The 21,072-nt window shown below is 46.7% G+C and overlaps 1 protein-coding gene across 1 annotated transcript in view; it reads right to left on the reverse strand.

Annotated features, from left to right (window-relative positions):
- Positions 1–14,800, reverse strand: part of B3GAT2 (beta-1,3-glucuronyltransferase 2) — a 91,812-nt gene extending 77,012 nt beyond the window's left edge. Inside the window, exon 1 of the mRNA XM_061131860.1 lies at positions 14,204–14,800. Coding sequence (XP_060987843.1) covers positions 14,204–14,800 — 597 coding nt within the window. The remainder of the gene's footprint in view (positions 1–14,203) is intronic.
- Positions 14,801–21,072: the final 6,272 nt, after the last annotated feature.

Here is a 21,072-nt window from a genome sequence, read left to right on the forward strand (position 1 = left end):
AAAGTTAAAGGACCCACAGTTTCGGATTTTAAAACTTGCTAGAAACCAACAATAACCAAAACAGAATAGAACTGGCAAAAGACAAACATAGCAACTAGTTGAGTAGAACAAAGAGCCTAAAAATAAATGGCCACATATATATGGTCAAATGACCTTAAACAAGGGTGTCAAGACCATCAACGAGGAAAGGCCAGTCCTTTCAGTAATGGTGCTGGGGAAAGCTAGATATCCACATGCAAAAGATAATATGTAATACTGTGTACAAAAATTAAGGACATTTGTTTCTTGGCAGGAAAGCTATGACAAACCTAGACAACGTATTGAAAAACAGAGACATTACTCTGTCGACAAAGGTCTGTCTAGTCAAGGCTACAGTCTTCCCAGTGGTCACGTATGGATGTGAGAGTTGGACTATAAAAAAAGCTGAGCACCGAAGAATTGATGCCTTTGAACTGTGGTGCTGGAGAAGACTCCCGAGAGCCCCTTGGACTGCAAAGAGATCAAATGAGTCGATCTTGAGAGAAATCAATGCTGAATACTCATTGGAAGGACTGATGCTGAAGTTGAAAATCCAGTATTTTGGTCATCTGATGCAAACAGCTGACTCACTGAAAAGTCCTTGATGCTGGGAAAGATTGAGGGCAGGAGGAGAAGAGGGCATCAGAGGATGAGATGGCTGGATGGCATCAACAATGCAATGGGCATGAACTTAGGCAAATTTTAGGAGATGGTGAGGGACAGATTGGCCAGGCATGCTGCAGTCCATGGAGTCTCAAAGAGTTGGGACATGACTGGGCAACTGAACAATAACAACAAAATCAACATTAATTACCTAAACAAAACAGCTAAAATTATGCAACTGTTAGGAGAAAACATAGGAGAAAAGCTTCATGACAGTGAATTTGGCAACAATTTCTTGGACATGACACCAAAAGCACAGGCAACAAAAGAAAAAAATAGATAAACTGAACTCCATCAAAATTTAAAACTTTAGGGAATCACAGGACACTATCAATGAAATTTGAAAAAAGCACCCTTCAAAATGGGAGAACATATTTGCAAATCACATATCTGATATAGACTACTATCCAGAATGTATAAAGAACTTCTAAAACTCAACAAAAACAAACAAAACAAAACCAAACAAGCTAATTGGAAAATGACCAGAATACACGAACAGACAGTTCTTCAGAAAAGGTCTACAAACAGTATAAGCATAAGAAAAGATGGTCCGCATCACTAATCACTAGGGAGATGCAAACCAAAACCACAAAGAGATACCGCCTCACAACCCTTAGATGGTTATTATAAAAAATAAACAACAATAGCTGGAAAAACAGTCTTTTAAACACAGAAATACCATGTGATCCAGCAATTCCACTTCTGTATGTGTACGCATCAAAGAACTGAAAGCAGACACTCAAGCATACATTTGCATCCCAACGTTCAAAGCAGCACTCACAAGAGCCAAAAGGTGGAAACAGCCCAGGATCCACTGGTGGTGGAATGGATAAACAAAATACTGTCTACACATATAATGGAAGAGTTTTCAATGGTAAAGAAGAATGGAATTTTGATTCAATGTAGATCAACTTTGGAGATATTAAGTGAAGGAAGTGAGATAGAAAAGAACAAAGAGTGTATGATTCTAGCTTATACTAGGCATCTGAAATAGTGTAACTCATAGAGACAGAAAGTAGACTATAGGTTATGAGAGACCGGAGGAGGGGACTGATGCTGAAGTTGAAAGTTGAAGCCACTGTTTAAAGGGGACAGAGTTTCAGCTTGGATGAAGACAAACTTCTGGAGATGGAGAGGGAGATGGTTGCACAGCAGAGTGGATGCACTTAAATGCCCCTGAACTGCACACTTAAAAATGGTTAAAGTGGTAAATTTCATGGAATATATATTTTACCAGAATACAATAAGAATACTCAATTTTTGTTTCTCCCCCACAGCCCTTCACAAAGAGGGAAGAAAGACCTAAAAAGAAGCAGAGGAGAGGCATTTATTTTTAAATCTCACTGGCATTACAAGAGCAACCAAGTGAATGCCTGTATTTTAACCCACAAGACAACTGGTTTTCAGAGGAAACGCTGGACTACCGTAAAACCCCAAATCATCACCTGCAGAAACCACAAAGACTGTCAATCTGACTTCATCTTAATTTTTGTGGGTTTTTTTAAAGTTAATTTTTGTTGGCGTACAGTTGATTTACATGTTAAGGGAATCCATTACACACATATCCACTCTTTTTTAGATTCTCTTCCCATGTAGGCATCACTGAGCACTGGATAGAGTTCCCTGTGCTATATAGTAGGTTCTCATTATGTTTTTGTTTTAAAATCCTTTTTTAAAAACCCCTAAACAGAGGGGAAAAGGCAAGGCGGGAACAGGTTAAAAAAAATCACAAACCCCGTCTCCTCCTATGTACAGCAGGGGTCACGGGCATGAAGCCAAGGGTCAGGGGATGAGGCCCAGCCCCAGCTCTGAGCACGGGGTCGGGGTGGGGGGTGTGCCTGAGCATCTCAGCAAAGCAAGGCTTTAGCTCCCCGCAGAGAGGCGTCCCAAGGACGCCTGGAGCACTTTCACCAGTGAGAACAGACGCAAAGGAAGAACTTTGCAAAGTTACAAAAATATCCCCAAACTGTCGCCCGACCTTTAAAAACGACACTGGCATTTTAGTCTTGCAATGCCGAGTTTATTTAGATGATCGCGTGTCCACACGTGGACCCTGGAGGCTGACCGCTGGGGCCACGCAGCGGGGGCAGCGAGGGGCCCAGTGGATCTTGTCTTCTGCCGGCTCTCCCGGCTCTTGGGGCCAGACCCCTCGGAGAGCAGGGGTCCAGACGGGCAGGGAAGCTGCCCTTCTGACCCATGGGCATCTCCCTCACCGAATCCTGGACACGTCATCCCCCAGCCCGCCATACAGCTGATCCTCATGTTTTAAAAAGGGCATTGTAGTTCCTAACTTCAGACACGGGATGAGAAGGAACCATCTCAACACCGGGAGGGGGCGCCTAGCCCACAGCAAAGGATGAACACCCCTGCGAGGTGAAGGACGGAGGGCTTGGGCTCCGCTGGCCCTGGAGCCCACAGTTTCCGGTTCCTAACTTCATGCTCCTCTCACGCAAACAACCATTTTCAGTCACTTCAGCTGTGTCCGACTCTTTGAGACCCTGTAGACTGTAGCTGCCAGGCTCCTCTGTCCACGGAATTCTCCAGGCGAGAACACTGCAGGGGGTTGCCAAGCCCTCCTCCAGGGGATCTTCCCCACCCAGGGATCAAACTTGTTTCTCTTCCATCTCCTGCATGGCAAGCGGGTTCTTTCCCACCAGTGCTACCTGGGAAGTCCCATATCCATCCTGGATCATATTAAATATATTGTCTCACTGTGATCAAACCTGCAAGAGCAATCACAGATTATCAGAAATACGGCTGTCTTTATTAAGAAAGTTCCTCTCTCTAGTGAAAGGGTAACCTCATCCTTTTAGAAGACAGAACATTTCTATTTAGCTTTTTCAACAAAATTGAAGAACTAATGTTATCAATATATTATTAAAATCATTTCTGCTAAGAGATCAACATAGTGTCTTTGGCTTAGAGCTTGAGGGTTCAAAAAATTGAAGAACACTGCTGGAAGAAAATGCTTTCCATCATAGTTATTTTATGGAAACAAGGGTGACATAAAGGGAACCAAACTTATGTTAAATCCCATCTCTTTCCAGCAGTAAGTAGTACTCTCAATGACACAGAGTATGCATCATTAGCAAGAGAATGCTTCACCTATGTCATTAAGAAATCAAGTTCCAAGATATGTAGCTTTTATACTTAATAGTTAATTATCCAACTCTGTAAGATTTATGTTGTTTTGGTAACTTGATTACTGCTACTAAATATACTGTTGAAAGTGAAAGTGTTAGTCGCTCAGTTGTGTCCGACTCTTTGTGACCCCATGGACTGTAGCCCACCAGGCTCCTCTGTCCATGGAATTCTCCAGTCAAGACCACTGGAGTGGGTAACCAGTCCCTTCTCCAGGGGATCTTCCCAACCCAAGGATCAAACCCGGGTCTCCCACATTACAGGCAGATTCTTTCCTGCCTGAATCATCAGAGACGTATACTGGTAATTCAATCATAAAAGTGTTTTTTAATTGAAGTATAGTTGATTTGCAATATTATACTATTTTCAGGTGTACAACATAGTGATTCAATATGGAAATTGATTCATTATGGAAATCATATGCTTTGCAACTATTTTACATGATTTTTAAAACGTAGTCATCAGTTTGAAAATATCCTAGAAGGCATACAATTTTATCAAATTCTTTTAGGAGTTAGGTGAACAGAAAATGCCAAGGACCCCTGGGGGCGGCCACACGTCTGACCAGAGACTGACCGGGATGGTACAGGGTCTGTGGAAAAGGAACAGGGAGAGGGAAGAACTCTGTTCATCCACACGGCCCAGGGACCTGCAGCTGGAAGGACACGTGGACACACACGCGTGCTTTCTCTCCCAACTGCTACATCTTCCTCAAGATGGCAGGGAATGAGCTTTAAGATGTTTTTATTTATGAAAATGTAAGCAGTATTTTAAAAATAAGAAGGCTTTTCAGGGTGGGCCTCCCAGTTGGTGCCAGGCAGCAGACACGCCTGTGATCCAGTCAAGACCGGAGGGGCCGGGCAAGGGAGAGTCTGTCAGACTGGAGCCTTCCTGCCGCCTTGGCCAGCTGGTGCAGGAGAGACGCATACGCCTAACCTGCCCATCCAGCAAATGACCTTAAAAATCAAGTGATTTCTTCTAATCATGTGCTTTAAAAAACAGAAAACCTTAATTGCAAAAGATACACGCACCCCAGTGTTCACAACAGCACTAGTTACAACAGCCAAGACATGGAAACAACTGGATGTCCATTAACAGAGGAATGGGTAGAGAAGTTACGGTCCAGATATGCAATGGAATATTACTCAGCCACAGAAAGGATCAAAATGGTGCCATCTGCAGAGACGTGGACAGACCTAAAGACTGTCACACAGAGTGAAGTAAACCGGAAAGAGAAGAGCAGATATCATCTGTTAATTCATATATGTGGAATCTAGGAAGGTGGTTCAAAGAACCCATGTGCAAAGCAGAGACTGAGACACAGACATAGAGGACAAACATACAGACAATAAAGGGTGGGGGAGTGGGAAGAGCTGGGAGATTGGGATTGGCATATGTACATACTGTTTATAAAACAGATAACTCACGAGGACCTGCTCAACGCTCTGTGGGGACCTAAACAGGAAGGAAATCAGTAAAAGGGGGGATATTTGCAAATGTATAACTGACTGCCTTTGCTGTGAGCAGAAACTAACACAACATTGTAAGGCAGCTATATCCCAGTAAAAACTTAAAAAAACAGATTCACTTCATTCCTATTAAGCTGCCCTCTCCTACGTAACAGACTATCTCCCTGATTCATTCACTGATGCCAGAAAGAATCCATTATGTGATGCATCTCAGGTCCATGCCAGGGGCAAGGGCTTTACTGACAATCACACCCAAGAGCTGCAGGGAGGTGCAAGTATGTCCTCCTCTGAGACCCAGGCACCCAACCTGCAAGCTTCCACCCCGTCCCAAACCAGCTCCACACCCACAAAGAACACGGTGCTACCTCCTTCGAGCCTAAAACCTCCTTAAGATGGTTTTTACTCTCTCACATGTTGCTTCCTCCAGGACTCCTTATAGACAAGCCCTGTTAAACTCGTGTCTTTCTCATTGTTGTCCTAACCCAGTGGTGTAATTCAAATCCCCCATCTACCGGTTCCTCCTGGCACAGACTAATTTGGGAAAGTCCTGTACCTCTGCCCCATCCTCCTCTCCAGACTGACACAGTCTAGGTTTCAGGAGCAGAGAACTCAGAGGCATCTCCCCAGGTGAGACAGCATGGCTCCCTGGGGGCCCATCGCCTGGGCAGTCACCTGTAGAGAAGCAGGAAAGAACATTTATAGCCCTCCTCCATTCAGTACTTCTCGGAGCCATCGGAGGAGGCAGGCAACCCTCTTGCATGTCCGATGACCAGCAGGTGATGAGCCTGGACAGGAACCTGGGGCTGTTTAAGCCCCAAGCTCCCACCTGAGCCCCCCACCAGCCTCCCGCCTCTCAAACATCCTGTGGGCTCGCAGTCACCCCACACCCTCTCGTTGTCTCAAGCATCCACAGGGATGCCTGGCTACAGACTAAGGCTCGTGGGTCTCCCTCCCCACCTCTCCTTCTTAGCACTAAAAGCTCTCAGAGTCAGAGCAGGAGCCAATTTTTCTTCTAGCTACTACTTAAAGGGCTCAGTATAACCCTAGTCACATGAACAAACTTCAAGGCAGTGATCCAACAATCTCTGTTTCTAGAAACAGCTTCCTTTGGGGACAGACTCCCTTAGCTCCAATGTTTCCTGCAACCCACTCCTTCATTCAGTAGGTATTGAATGAACACTTACAATATGCTGGACACTAGAGACACAGCAGTGAACAGAAAAAAATACCTACCTTGACAGAGTTTAAATTCTAGTAGGAGAGCAGTGAACTTCAATACTGATGTTAGCTGCTAAGACAAATCATGACCGTCTACATTAATAATTCCTTGCTACAGCCAGATATGCATTATATATCTACAGTTTTTCTCTTGATCTAGTGTCTACCTTATCCAAGTTCTTCTTAAAAAATTAGAGATTAAAGATTTGCCTGCAGGGGGATCTAAAAAGCACACGTGAAAAAGTAAAGGCATGCCCCTCACACTGCTGTGTAACACTTTCCAAATTCACAGACTGGTTCAAATGCGGCTCCCTCTACCCCGTCTCCCCCCCTCCCCACCAGACCCCCTCCATCCTTTAGATGTCAGCTCAAATGTCACTTCTTCCACAACCACAACTACAACTCATGACTCCATCAGGGGCTTCTGCTCTACACGCCTAGGCACTTGCATTTTTCTCAGCAGGCTCTGATCTTAGCATACAGATTAGGTCCAGAGGCTTAAATGAAGAGGGCAGGGATACTCTGTGATCACAGGAGGACTCCATCCTGATCTAATTAACACAGAGTCTGGCACATAGGAGGTGTGCAACTAACACTTGTTAAGTAGGGGAGAAGGATACTGATTTGTTCCTTTCAAACATCTTCTAAACATGGTCGTGTTTAAGCTGAAGTGGGCCCAAGGGATCTGGTGGAGTGATACACTACTGAGGATAACTTAGATCAGGGAGATTTCAGTGGAGAATGTTCAGCCTTCAGCACGCGTAGCTTTCACTAGACAGATGAAGATGCAATTGACAATGCAGACTGCCGTAAGGACAGTCTTAGATGCTGCATGTAACTTGTTGCTGTTTGTTGTTAAAACCAAGTTGGGTCCCATTCTTTTGCAACCCCATGGACTGTAGCCCACCAGGCTCCTCTTTCCATGGGCTTCTCCAGGCAAGAATACTGGAATGGGTTGCCATTTCCTTCTCCAGGGGATCTTTCCAACTCAGGGATCAAACCCACATCTCGTGCATTAGCAGGAGGATTCTTTACCACTGAGCCACCAGGTACTGTTTAAAGTTCTCTGTCCACAGATAGAGGAGATGGATAGAGGGGGGAAAAAACGACTGAGTTTTCAGTTATTTGGGGAAAAGACCATATAACCCGAAGTGGGGTAAGGCGCACGTTCACCTTCCCTTAGCTCAGCCATCCTTAAGATTTTCCTAGCATGAAGAAACTCATGATTTACTAATTTTGCATTTAATACAGAGAAATTTCTAGTACCAAAAGAACCAAACAGAACAATCAACAAACCTCCCACCCACAAGGGAGGAGGCAGGCGAGCCGGGTGGTGTGGCCAGCAATACCAGACCAACAGATCTGACAAGCTTGTGTTCCTGGGGCAGCTGCCCCAGCGCCCCTCCGCCATGTCAGCGGCAGCTCAGATTCGCTGAAGTCCCCAGCCACTCTCCTCCACCCCAATGGTAAGCCATCCAGCCCACTGGAAACAATCCAGTGTCACCCCCATTTCCATTCCATCCTGAAATGTATTCTTCCCTTCACTCTGTCCACTCTGACCTGCTCAGCAGATTACCATTGCTGACGTATGTACATCGATCGAGGAAAAAAGTTAATGCTGTATTTTCTTGCAGAAATTAATTACTTTTTAAATTTTTATTATTATTTTATTTTTGGTTGTGCCCCACAGCTTGTGGGATCTTAGTTCCCTGATCAGGAATCAAACCCATGCCCCCTGCATTAGAAGCACGGAGTCTTACCCACTGGACCACCAGGGAAGTTTCCCAGAAGTTAATTCTTACTTGTTCCCAGGAATATACAGTTCAAAACCATAAAAGACTTCAGGTTATTATGCTTATTTAGCAGTTTTCAGCTGACTTGAAAATAGAGTCTAAAAGTCAAATGGTCCCTTAGTGAGATAGTGAGGAGATGAAGTTTTCATAAAACCAAGTTACGTCAGGAAGAAAAGGGCAAGAGAGAAAATCAGGAGTTGATACAGCCAAGAAGATAGACCTATATGTATAACTGAAGCACTCTTACTGTATGCCAGAAAGGAACACGACATTGTAAATCAACTATGCCTCAATAAAGGATAAATTTAATAAAAGGAAGGCAGATCTGCCCGAGTTCAAGTATGGCAGCAGCTAGACTAGTATGAGCGGACTTCTGCGGGTCAGATGCTTTATTCATAGCAGTGGATGACACGCGCCCATCTGACGGTGCAGGTTAGTGAGATGGGCCACACCGGACCCTCTGGGTACCCCAGGCTCCAGACCCGGGGTACCGGTCAGGAGATCCTGTCTCAGACAGCTGCTTGACCCTTCAAGGGACTTCCTGCTATGGCAGCTCACCTATAAAACGGAGACACTGATTACACTGATTAGGGTTATGACCACGTTAGATTCAGGTTGCATTTTTAAAGATCCCTGTAATCATCAAAGAACTGTGTTCACACCTAAATATCTGCATTATAATGGGGGCAACTGGGGGCCATACTAGAACCTACCCAGCAGCTATCATGATGATCAAATGAGTGAATCACATAACACCCTAAATATGGTCCCTGGGCCATAGTAAGTGCTCATTTTGCTTGTAACCATGATAAGGAGTGTTTTACATGTTTATTTCCAAGTTGTACACAAAAATTACCTGGTAGGAACAATGGAGTATTTCAGTGTATTTCTATGAACTGGAAATCTATTGTAAACCTACCTACTTACCAGCCTACCTACCTACCCATGGATTGGTATGACAATTATGTGTTTCAGGGAGAAAACTTGAGAATGATATAAAACCTAAACTGCATGCTTCGACAGCACTACAAATCAAATATAAATAATATTATCTTAATTTATGCAGACCAAGCAGATAGTTCATCAGAGTCCAGAAGGTCTGAGTAAACATATCTGAAAATTACTAAATTCTGTCCTGAAAAAACCCACTATTAGAGTGGCACCTGGAATAGTTAATAAATAAGGCTGTTGACTTTGGTTCTCCTATTCTGCTTTTGCAGCACGCCTTCAAAGCAATTACTATTCCATTACTGTTCACACAAGAGAAAATTTACTAGCCTGCAATTGAGAGGTAAGTGGGGTAGACAGAAGAAAATGGAGTCCCCCACCAGGACCAAGAAGCTGCAGACAACAGTCTAAATGCTTAGAAGACACACAGTCATCGCCACTCACAATAACCCAGACTTGTCTTCATGTCTATTCATGAGAAAGAATAATCAGTGGAAAGCAGGTTGGAGGAAGAAGAATGACGGAAGAAAGACAACAGGGAGAGGCAGAAGGGAGAAGGCCTTTGAAACCCGAGGGGTTATTTCTGATCCATTAAAATATCAAGATCCGGATGAAAACTGCTGGTGTCCAAGGAAAACCCTGTCAAAAATGAGCCTCAGCTCAAGTACCATACATCCAGGGAAAGTAAAGAAAATGTACAGATTTAACACCGATAGACTAGGAAAGCTGTCCATCCTTCCAGACATCCATTTCGCAAAATTCTCACATGTGATCAGACTCACAGCGTGACTATTAATATGCTCTTAGGAGGGAAGAAATAACACGTGAGGGGCGCGTTCCGGGTAAAATCATCTCTGGATGGTGTTCTCTAAAAGCATCTTAGAGGTTTCTTCACTTTGAGAAGATAATCACTCTACAGTAAGTAACTGTGTCAAGGGGAAATGGAAAGGGAGCTCTCCTGTCTCCTTCCAGGAAATACATTCAGAATCTATTATTTAGGGGGGAAAGTGCCAAACACTGTAAATCTCAATATCCTTCGGATTATGGCTCCAATGAGCTGCATGTAAAGGGTGGAACATGTAACTAAATTATCAGAAAAGAGCAGGGTGAACTCACCCCTCACCTCCCCCACCCCCTGCCCAGCACACAAACAGCTTAACTGCACCCAACACGACATCCAAAGGGCCTCTCTAGTTCACTACTTGCCAGAAATGTCTTCCAAATGCAATCTCATTAACTGAGACTTTCCTGAGTCTGTAACCAGTTTCAAAGTCAGCTTGTCTTCCAGCCTCACCTCATTAGACTGAAAGTTAAATTTTTAAGTTCTTCCCTTGCTTGGAACGTGATATTTTTTAAACTTTCGGTTCAACTGGTTTCCCCAAGTTGAAAGCAACTTCACCTGAAAAGTGGCCTCTTTAAACTCAAGAAATCCTGGAAGGTTTTCTAGCAGAGGACAGAAATCTGATCAATAGTGTTATTGAAAAAATGTGACCAGCTGCAGTCCCATTTGTCTGTGGCTGTTGCTTCTGTGAAAGCCGGGTAAATCCTTTGCAAATAAGCTTTTCCGGAGAGTTAGATGGACAGGGTGTGCTGGCTGCAGGCAGCCAGGATTACCTGAGAACCACAGTGCAAACTCCTATCAGGGCCAGGAGAAGAGGCCCCTGGGAACCGGAGAACTCCAAGCACCTCCATCTCTGATGGACAGACAGCTCAGCTTTTGCAGCCACGATTCACACAGCTTTCCTTTGCAAATGGATTTGGCTGTTAAATGTAGGGTTGTTTGATGCAAATATTTCTTTCCTGGCCGCACAGCTCAGTTGAAAGGGGAGCCTGAAAATTGGCTGGCTGGCTAGCTGGATGGGAGAAGAAAGCTCAATTCCAGCTAAGCTACCACGGAGGATTAATTGCACCAGAGTGCCTGTTGTGCCTTAAATTTAATTTGGAAACCTTTCATCTTTTCCTTTCCTTCATTGGCAGCCAGTGCTTAGAGAGCTAATTTGTACCTGGTTCATTTTCCTCCTTTTATCTTATCTACGTTAACATCAACCATGGAAATGAGAAGCACCATGAATAAAAGATGAAGCTTGCCTCGGGACATTCTTTCCTGAGGTACTGTGAATTACTTAAAAACTAATTTGTGTGTGTGCCATAGAAAGGGCTGAGATATATGCTGGGCCCTCCAGCATCCCTGATCCGCATCTTCCCTTCCCCCAAGGAGCTATAGTTTTTAGATGTTTTAACTGGTCCTACCTTTTTGCCAAGAGAACAATGCCTAGACTGCAATCCACGTGGAATCATTAATCTAGAACTGGTGGAGGTAGGGCATCCCATTAATATACAAGACTAAGGATGCATAATTTCCCCTAATCTGACTTCTTAGAGAGTTCAAGCTTGCTTGCCATGCAAAGAAAAAAATGTGCTGTGATAAAGAGAACTTAATGTCTCAACATACATGCCTGGTAAACAGAGAGATGCCTTTTTTGTTCAAAAACGCTATGTTGGGGGAGGGGTGGTGGGCCAGAAAGGGATTAGTACTAAAATTCCTGCTTGGGAGGAACCCCGAGAAGCTACAGAACTTAAATTTAAAGTGTATCATGCATATTGTGCTTTTAAAAAAATCCCTTCTGTTGTGTATTTTGTATACTTGGCACTTCTCCATAAATAAGAGACACACATGTTCGTAAGTTTATTTTGAATATTTCATTACTTTCAACCATACAAAACATTAGTGTCTTAAAAGTTTATCATTTTTTCCCCCTATATAGTTTCCTTTAGGCTGACACTTTTTTTTGTCCCCATCCTCTCCTCCTTCTTTTATCTTCTCTCTTTCTTTTCCCCCATGGAGCAATGAAAAAACCTCTTGCTGCTTCATATCCACCACAAACAAGACTTCTTTCAGTTTGGGAAGCATCAAAGAAAGACTGTGTTCTGGGCCGCTTCTCTGCCCCTCTGTGCCAACGCCTCCATTCCGTCCAACACCTCACACCCCGGGCTGGAAGCGGGGAAGAAACGGAAACTCACTGCCCTCCACAGCCCATTCCCCTTGAAGGTTAATTAATAAAAATGTGCACTGTTTTGCTTACCTAAGACTACACATTTTCACAACCTCCAAGTTGTATAAAAAGAAAAAAAGACTTTGGGGGTTAAAATGATGGTGTTCTGAAATGTGCTTCAGAATACAAACCATGTCTTTTGGGGGCAAGAACACGCAGACAGACTCACGATAAAACCCAACTTAAAAAAAGAGCTGATATTTCGAATCTTGGTTATAATGAAGACCATACCCTACAATGACAAGCTAATTGATTTCTTCAGAAGAAATACAGGAAGAAAGCCCTCCATCATGAAAGCATGGAAGAGAGGAGAGGAGAGCAATTACTGATCCTTTTATTCAAGAAGAGAGGATGAACAGAAATGAAGGCAACAATTGCCCCTAAGAAATGGATTTTTAAAGCCACACAGGCAGAAAAATGAGGCTGGAGAAACACAGAATACCTCTATCCTGAGGTTATGAAAGCCAAATTGAGATATTAGGATGAAAGCATGGGACCTTTGTGATTTCTGTGAAGAGCGTGCTAAGTCGCTTTAGTCCTGTCCGGCTCCGTGCGATCCTGTGGCCTGTAACCCGCCAGGTTCCTCTGTCCATGGGATGCTCCAAGCAAAAAGACTGGAGTGGGTTGCCATGCCCTCCTGCAGGGGATCTTCCTGACCCAGAGATCAAACCTGCCTCTCCTGCCTCCAGCATTGGCAGGCGGGTTCTTTATCACTAGCGCCACCAGGGGATGTCTAGACATACAGATCACCCAGTTCACTTAGGGGAAGGAGAGGGATGATGAAGTCTGAGTCAGGATGATGATGATTTGGGGAAGAGGAAGGCATGTCAAAAAGTCCAAGATCTTTTGGGCAAGTCCCAAGGCATGTCAAAAAGTCCAAGATCTTTGCCCGCTATATGTGTGGCGGAGGAACAAAAAAACTGTCAAAACGGGGCAACCCAGCCTCCTGAGCAGAACGCGCACGCATGCGCACACATTCAGGCTGCAAAGCCCCAGCCTCAGGGACGAACACCTGTTCCAACCCGGTGCCTGCTGGCTTTGTGCGGCTGTGGGCTCCAAGGGACACTGTGCCCCCCCAGGCTGCGCTGGGGACCTCACGGTGAGGACCAAGCCGCAATGGCCGGTGCAAAAGTGGCCAAAGAGGGGCCTCGAGAAGGGTCAGGAGAAGGAACCGGCAGTCCTGCTGATAACCTCGGGCTGTGAAAAAACGGAACCAGACGGCAGGACAGGGCAGTCCCAAATTCAGTTGCCAGAGGGTTTCCTCGGAAAGGAGGTCATCTTTAGAGTCACGGAGGGCCTTTGTGGGCTACAGGGAGAGATGGTGGGGAAGAACTCCCTAGAAGTCAGTGTTTTCACTAGTAACCATTTCCAGCCGAGCAAACAGGGAAATGGGTGTCTGGCTGATTCTTAATCACCACCTTCAGCGTCCTCCTGATGTGGCTCTAGACTCAGACTCACACCTATGTGCACTTAAAAGGCCGCTAGAGACCACCTAGCCCGCCCCCAGGGCGCAGAATCCCTCCTTGCAGCCTGGCCTCACGGGGCTCCATCCTCAGGCCGGCCAGAGCCCAGTTCCTAGAAATCCTCCAGGAGCCTCACAGCTGCACACCGCTTCAGCCCAATCGCGGGGCCGGTGAGAGAGAGAGAGAGAGAGAGAGAGAGAGAGAGAGAGTGAGTGTGTGTGTGTGTATGTGTATGTGTGTGTTGGGGGTGGGGGTAAGCAAAGCCCCCGCCAGACTCTCCAGGAGTCCCGGAGGTCCTCCCACCCTCCTCCAGCCCCGGGGGGGTCAGCGCGAGCCGCGGCGCTGCGCCCGGAGTCCCGAGTGGGCGCGCGGGGAAGGGCAGCCGTGGCAGGACCAGCCCGAGGGGTGTCCTCCCGCCCGCCCGGGCCTGCCGCTACCTCCTGGAAGAGCTCCAGACTGTAGGTGTTGTCGTCGTCGGCGAAGAAGAGCACGCCGGGCTGCGCGCGCTGGTGCCCGTGCCTCTGGCGCAGCCAGGCCAGGCCGGCGTTGCGCTGCTCAGTAGCGCGCGGCAGCCCGGGCCGCTTGTAGCGCCGGGGCGTGGGGACGTGCAGGTGAGTGCTGGGCAGCCCCGCGCGCGCCAGGAAGCGGCTCACCAGCTCGCTGCGCGCCGCCGCGTCCTCCACCAGGATCCAGTGCAGCTGCGCCACCTGGCGGAACGTGTTGGCCAGGCGGGTCAGCTCGGCCTTCTGCACCGGGCGGCTGTAGGTGGGCGTGATGGCATAGATGGTGGGCAGCTGCGGCTCCGGCGGCGGCGGCGGCCGCGGCCACGATTCGTTGCGTGGCTCCCGGCCGCGCCCCGGGCCGCCCCGGCGGAACGGGAGCCGGGCGCCCCCGCGGCCCCCGGAGTAGGGCGCGAAGTAGGGGCGCGGGGTGAGCGGGGGCGCGGGCCTGCGCGTGTCCACGTCGAGCATGATGATGACGATCAGGATCCAGGGCAGGAGGATGAAGAAGCGGCTGAACAGCACAGACTTCATGGTGCGCTCTCCCCCGACCTCTCCGACGCCCCAAGCGGGGCTGAGCTGGGGGACCCCAGCGTGCAGTTTGGACGGCGCTGGCGTCCGCGCTCAGGAAGCCGCGGCCCGCGCGCACTCCATGGGGCGGCGGGGCGCTGCGGGGGCGCGGAGCCGGGCGTGCGGGGTCCGCGCAGGTGGCGGGGAGCTCCGGCTTACAGGGCGTGCAGGCAGGCGGGTAGTCGGCGGGAAGCGGGACTCGGTCCAGCCGCGCGCGCCGCCGGCCCCGGAGTTGTGCTGGGCGCCGGGAAGGTGGTGATCCAACCGCGCTCTTTCCGAAGCGTGGGAGCTGAGAGCCGTCCCGCGGGGCCGCAAGCAAAGCGACTCAAGCCGTGGGTCCCTGGTGCGCTCTCGGGGTGGGGAGACAGGCGTGGGGGACAGGCGACGAGCGCTCTCCTTCGTTACATCCCAGCCGGGGCGGCGAGAACCGGAGGCGAAGCTTGGGATGTCGTGCGCCCAGCTCGGTTCGCGCGCCGCCGCGGAAGCCTGTGCCCGGGTCTCTTCGCTCTGCGCTGCTCTCGGTACAACCTCTCCCGGCTCCGGCAGCAAGATCCCAAAGCCTGGAAAGAAAGAAAAAGCGAGGGGGCGGGGGCGCTGCAGACTCCAGCGTCCCCCCCCAGTCCTCCTGTGGAGAGACAGCAGCGCTGCTACTGGCGGCGTGGGGCTGCGCGGGGAGGCGGGAAGGCGGCCGGGCGAGCCGACTCCGGAGGCGGCTGCCGCACCGCCGAGGGGGAGCGGGAGGAGGGTCCCTGTCGGGCGCCGCGGCCTCGGGGAGGGGCTGGATGCTCGCTCGCTCGCTCCCCGGACCTCCGCGCTCTTAGCTTTCTGAAATGCGGCAAGGTCTTTGGAGACCAGCCAGGAAAACACAGGCACGTGCCGAAAACGCGGGAGACCTCGCGTGGGGAGTGAGAGGAGACGGGCGGCGGGAGAGGCCGTAGGGTACCTTCTCTGGCGCCCGGCGCGGGGTTTGTGTGCTGGGGGTGAACCGCACCGCGCAGACAAGAAGCGCTTTCCCCGAAACGCAGAGATCATGGACACCCCCGAGAAACGGGAGGGGTGCCCCTGTGGGGGTTTGACTGGTGAGATGGCCCGGAAGAAAGGATCCATCCGAACCTTTGCTGCCTGGCTGCAGTGAGATCATTGTGGGAAAATTCCTAAAACTCCAGCTCAGTTAGCAGGTTTAACTTATTTTCCTTCTGTACTCTGGGTCACAGTTCCTCACAGCCGGCTGCCACCGGAATGATTTCGTTTGACCCTCTCAGCGATCCTTTCGATGAGGTCTGGGAAGTAGAATCACCTTCATTTTCTGCATGAGGAAGCTGGGACTCAGAGTGGGCCATGATCTCGCCGAGGTCAGTGGCGATGGCCCAGCGGAAACGAGACGTAGGTGCCCAGAGTCTAGCTGGTGGCTTCGGCCTGCAAAAGCCATCCCGACACAGGCCACCGGGCGGGCGGCCCTCCTGGCGGCAAACACGGTGCATTCGGAACCAAACGGAGCGCTGGCACGGCGACATGTGGAACCGTGACAGTGTCTGGAAGACGCGAGTAAGACGCAGGCGCTTGGTTTGGATGTTTGCTGTCTAGCGGGCCCGCTGGCTGAGCCTCTGGCTGCCTGCGATGGGACAGATGAAAGCGGGATCGCGCTCCCTGGGCACGTGCAGGGGAGGTGCTCGCGGAGCGGCGGCAAAGACTTTCCCCAGCCTGTGATAAATAATTTCTAAGCCCATCTTCCCTCGCTGTCTGTCCTCCTCAGTCGTCTTCATAAATAAACCCCAGCGATCGCGTTCTGAGTGTGCGCACGGGGAATGAATGCTCTGGGACGGATGCTCGCGTGTCCAGCGGCTCTGAGGCTCCTGGTTTCTCAGCCCCGTCCTGGCTGCTCCCGCCTGTCATCCGGTCTTGGCGCGTCCTGAATTTCCCTAATTTACAGCCCAGAGTCTGAAGCCCGAGAGTGAAATGTATAATAATAACCCCACGCGCCGCCCTCACTAGGGATCCCCTCTTCCACCTTCCAGTATCAGCTACTAGCTCATACTTGAAACCGCACTTTAGATCAGTGCCCCCAAACATAAGAAACAATGAATCCATCAGACTCCTTCCCATGGTCGCCGATAGCTTAGCGGGCCTCTGAAAATAACACAGCCTCGAGAAAAGTCAGGCCCCGGAGGGTGCGCCTGGGGACGTCAGGGTCAGCATTTGGAGGGAGGCAAGGGAAGAGGTTGGGGAGGGAATTCGGTGGAGGCGTTTCTCAAAGCAGCACACACACCTGCCCACCCTGCAAAGATGACTAATGTCTCTTTCATCCTGTTGGAATTTCCACATGTAGTTGAAGAAAAATGCCCCCTGTGTTACCTGAGTAAAACTGAAGTGGTCACAGAATTGAACTTAAAAGCATCACTCACCTTTGTGAGTAGGGACCTTGATTATTCCCTCTGAACCTTGAAACCTATTTCCTGACTGCTTCTTTTCCAGAACCAGGACTGCTCAGAGAGGAAACACTTGCAAAATCATCAACTTCTGGAATTTATTTTGAGATTTTGACTGGGGCCCAGGATTCACAGATGTCATACAACACAACCATTAACCAACACGCCCACATCCAGGTCTGTGCATCTTTTCTGTTCTTCTTAGTCAGCATTTGCCCCCAGGTGTACATCATCCACTCATCTGCTGGGAACAGGAGGGTTCTTGGAGTAGACCTGGGTTTTATCCCCAGCTGGGTTAGTTGGGCAACTTTAGAAAGTCAATGAGCTTTTCAGAGCCTGTGTCTTCATCTGGAAAAAATGGCTAATAGAACACACTCCATCAAAATCTTGTAACGATTAAATAGGATATGTTAGGTAAAGTATTTTGCAGAGCAGCTGGCAACATGTAAGTAGTCAGTAAATGGTATTTTTAAGTACAGGTTAACACTTCCTCAATGAACATCTTACACCAGGGGATCTGCGTGATCATCTTAACAATGCCTCAAAATAGGGCCCCACCTGAGGAGATATTAGTGTGTGTGGTAGAGCCTTCTCCAACTGGGGTAGAGAGGGGGAGAAAGAGGAAGTCAACTCCCAGTACACGGTGCCCCTGTCCAAGTGACATTTATTTCAAGTCACTGAATATGCCATTCAGTGACTCAAAAATGTGGACCTGCATCTTTCATGATCAAATGTTGGCAAAGATACAAAGATATAAAAATCAAGAATGTCCATTTGAAGCCAAAAACCAGGATAAAATACTACTAAGTGCAAAAAATGTATTATGCTTTAAAAATATTGAGAGAATTTATCAGGGCACCAGAATGGAAACAGCTTCTTTAAATGGAAACGTGAACAAAATTTTTCTGAAGCATTATCACTGATAGCTGTAGTATGTTCCCATAATGTTTATGATGCTCTTACATAAAACAGTTTAAACGTGCTCTGTGGCTGCTAATGAAGGTTGGTAAAGTCACTAGAGTAATGAAAATAATTACCTAACTCCAGAGCTTCTGTACAGCCTCTTGGTGTTTATTTTCATCTAATCTCTCTAATTATTTGTGTAACAAAGTGAGCATTGCTTCATCTGTACTAATGAAGCCTTGGATTGTTGGCATCAGCTACTGTGTTTCAGCATTCAGCTGTTGTTCTCAAATAAACAAAGGTTAAAAAAAAAAAAAACCCTCATCTGGGGAGTTAACAAAAAACATATTGCAGAATCACTAAATGTTTACATTTTGCTTTGATGAGTAATATGCAACTGTTACTTTGGCAGCAGAAAGACTGCAACCCCATTAGAGCTCTGTATGGAGCTGATTCCATTTGACTTTTGAGCCTGTGGTACTGCTACTGTGAAAAATCAACTTCCACAAGAGCATTAGAGTACATCCTTCATATTCTTAAGTGGGAAGGAGATCAAGAAAAAAAATCTATGCACAGTTAAATATTTGTCAATATCTGTATGATAATATAAGTATGCAAAGCAGATTCTAAAAAGAATCAACTAACTCATGTGGGAGGAATGATGTAATGGGAATGTATTGATAATCAATATCTACCTCATGTGAACATAAATATTTTCTGTTGCCATATCAGATACAATTATGTGGAAGAACAATGTCAAAATAAATAATTTGGATAGTCCCAAATTCCAGGGATACAGGGCAATTTCATTGATAACTGTCAGAAAAATGACATCCAAACCACAAATTAAATGGCTCATTTATTTTATTTTCATGCATCTGGATCCTTTCCAACCATCAGTTTTGTCCTAGAATTGTTCTAAATTTTAATGTTTCCTTAAAATTTTAGATATTTTCAGCCATTATATACAAAATGTGACATTAGAGGAGTTTGACAGTAAAACTCTATTCTTATAGGATGAGTTGGGATCAAGTTTATTCAGTAGAAGTAGTTTTCTTGAAAATTAGAAATTGGCAATTGAGCCTAACAGTTTTATAGAAAACTAATTTCATTTAGTTTGAATAATAACTGAAGATAAAACATGCCAGTGTTCCTCCTTTTCTCTTTATTAGTGAATTAGGATGCACACAAAAAATAAACCAATAAAGCTTGCATAAAGGCATATTATCATCCTTTATATCTTTTCCCTTCACTATCTTAAATATTAGCATTTACATTAAAGTAGTAACTTGTTAGAAAAAGGATTTTACTGTAAAACTACATAATCTACCTTTCATGGTTTTCATGAGAATCAAAGGAAATAATGTTGATGAAAGTATTTTAAACACTGTAAAGTCGCTTATACATGTAAAATGGAAGAGAGACGTGAAACAAGATTGGCCATGAGCTGATGCTGAAACTGGGATATTACACATGGGAGCTACTAATATTATTGGACCTACTTATGCATGTTCCAAATTTTCCATAATTAAAGGTTAAACTACATTAGTGATTGTATACTACCATTTGTTTACCAAGATGGGACTGTTGGACTCGAAGCTGGGTGGGTAGATTATTCCATATCACATGAAGCAGTCTCTTAGTCCTGAGATTGGTCAGTCAGTCAAACAGTTATGTCCTGTTTCAGGAGGCAATGGTGTGGGTGGAAGCTGTGGGGTGGGGACATCTAAATTAGGCCTTTACATGATGTGGGTAACAGTCATTTAATAATGGGCATTTCTATGGAAACAGAGACAGACAAAGGTTAATGATTAGAATAAACTCAATGTTTGAGTCCAGAGGGCAGTCAGTTGGGAACTTTTTAGATGTTGGGCTTGAAGCATCTTTATTTTACTTTTTTAAAAAAGATGTATTTATGTATTTAGGCTCTGGTGGGTCTTCATTGATGAGCACGGGCTGTCTCTAGTTGCAAAGAGCAAGGGCTACTCTTGGTTGCTGCGTTCAGGCTTTTCACTGTGGTGGTTTCTCTTGTTGCGGAGCAAAGGTTCTAGGCTCATAGGCGTCCCTACTGGCAGCTTCCAGGCTCTCGAGCATGGGCCCAGTAGCTGTGGTTCATGTGCTTAGCTGTTCTGTGACGTGTGGGGCCAGAGATTGAACTGGCCTCCTTTGCATTGCAAGATGGATTCTTAGCCACTGGATCACCAGGGAAGCCCCTGAAGCATCTTTAGATAGTAGAGTGAGAATAGGGAAGAGCAATCTAATTTTTTTTTTTGTAGGCTGACCATCTCTGGTGATGGCATCAGGTGATATCATGGTGAAATTTCTGAGTGGCCTACAGCAGGCATGAGGGCTGTATTCAATACATGATCAGTTTTGGTGATTTTTTTGAAATTTATATCAAGTCATCCAGCTTTAGCTTGCAGGCTGATAAAGGGCAATTTTAGTTTACAGTGATGTAAAGTTGAGAAGGTGGGAGAAAACTTAGAAATATTAATTAATGACAAAATGCACAAAATGACAGGAACCAGAAACAAAGAGGAGAAAAGGCCCAGTCAGTGAGCCCTGCACAGTTCAACCAAGAGGGTGTGTTACAGCTTTTACTGAAACATAATTTCCCCCTGGGAATCACCCCCATTTTTATCAAAGATAATTGAAGGAAGATGAATTCATTTGTAAAACAAGTCTACTCTGATGAATCTTGGCTTCATCACGTACCAAAAGAATAGTGATTTATCATATAGGCTCTTTTAAAGTCTGTTTTGCTGTAACTTTTAAAAAGGAATCTCAAAAAAGTGGCCAAGAGGGCAGAAGAAAAAGACCCTGAGCTCCTCCCAGGAGCTCAACAGAATTACAGCTGTCTACAGAGCAACTGTCAGTGAAAAAGACTGGGACCTACCAGAAAAGATA

The sequence above is a fragment of the Dama dama genome, chromosome 28 (genome assembly GCF_033118175.1).
Source record: "Dama dama isolate Ldn47 chromosome 28, ASM3311817v1, whole genome shotgun sequence".
Lineage (NCBI taxonomy): Eukaryota > Metazoa > Chordata > Mammalia > Artiodactyla > Cervidae > Dama > Dama dama.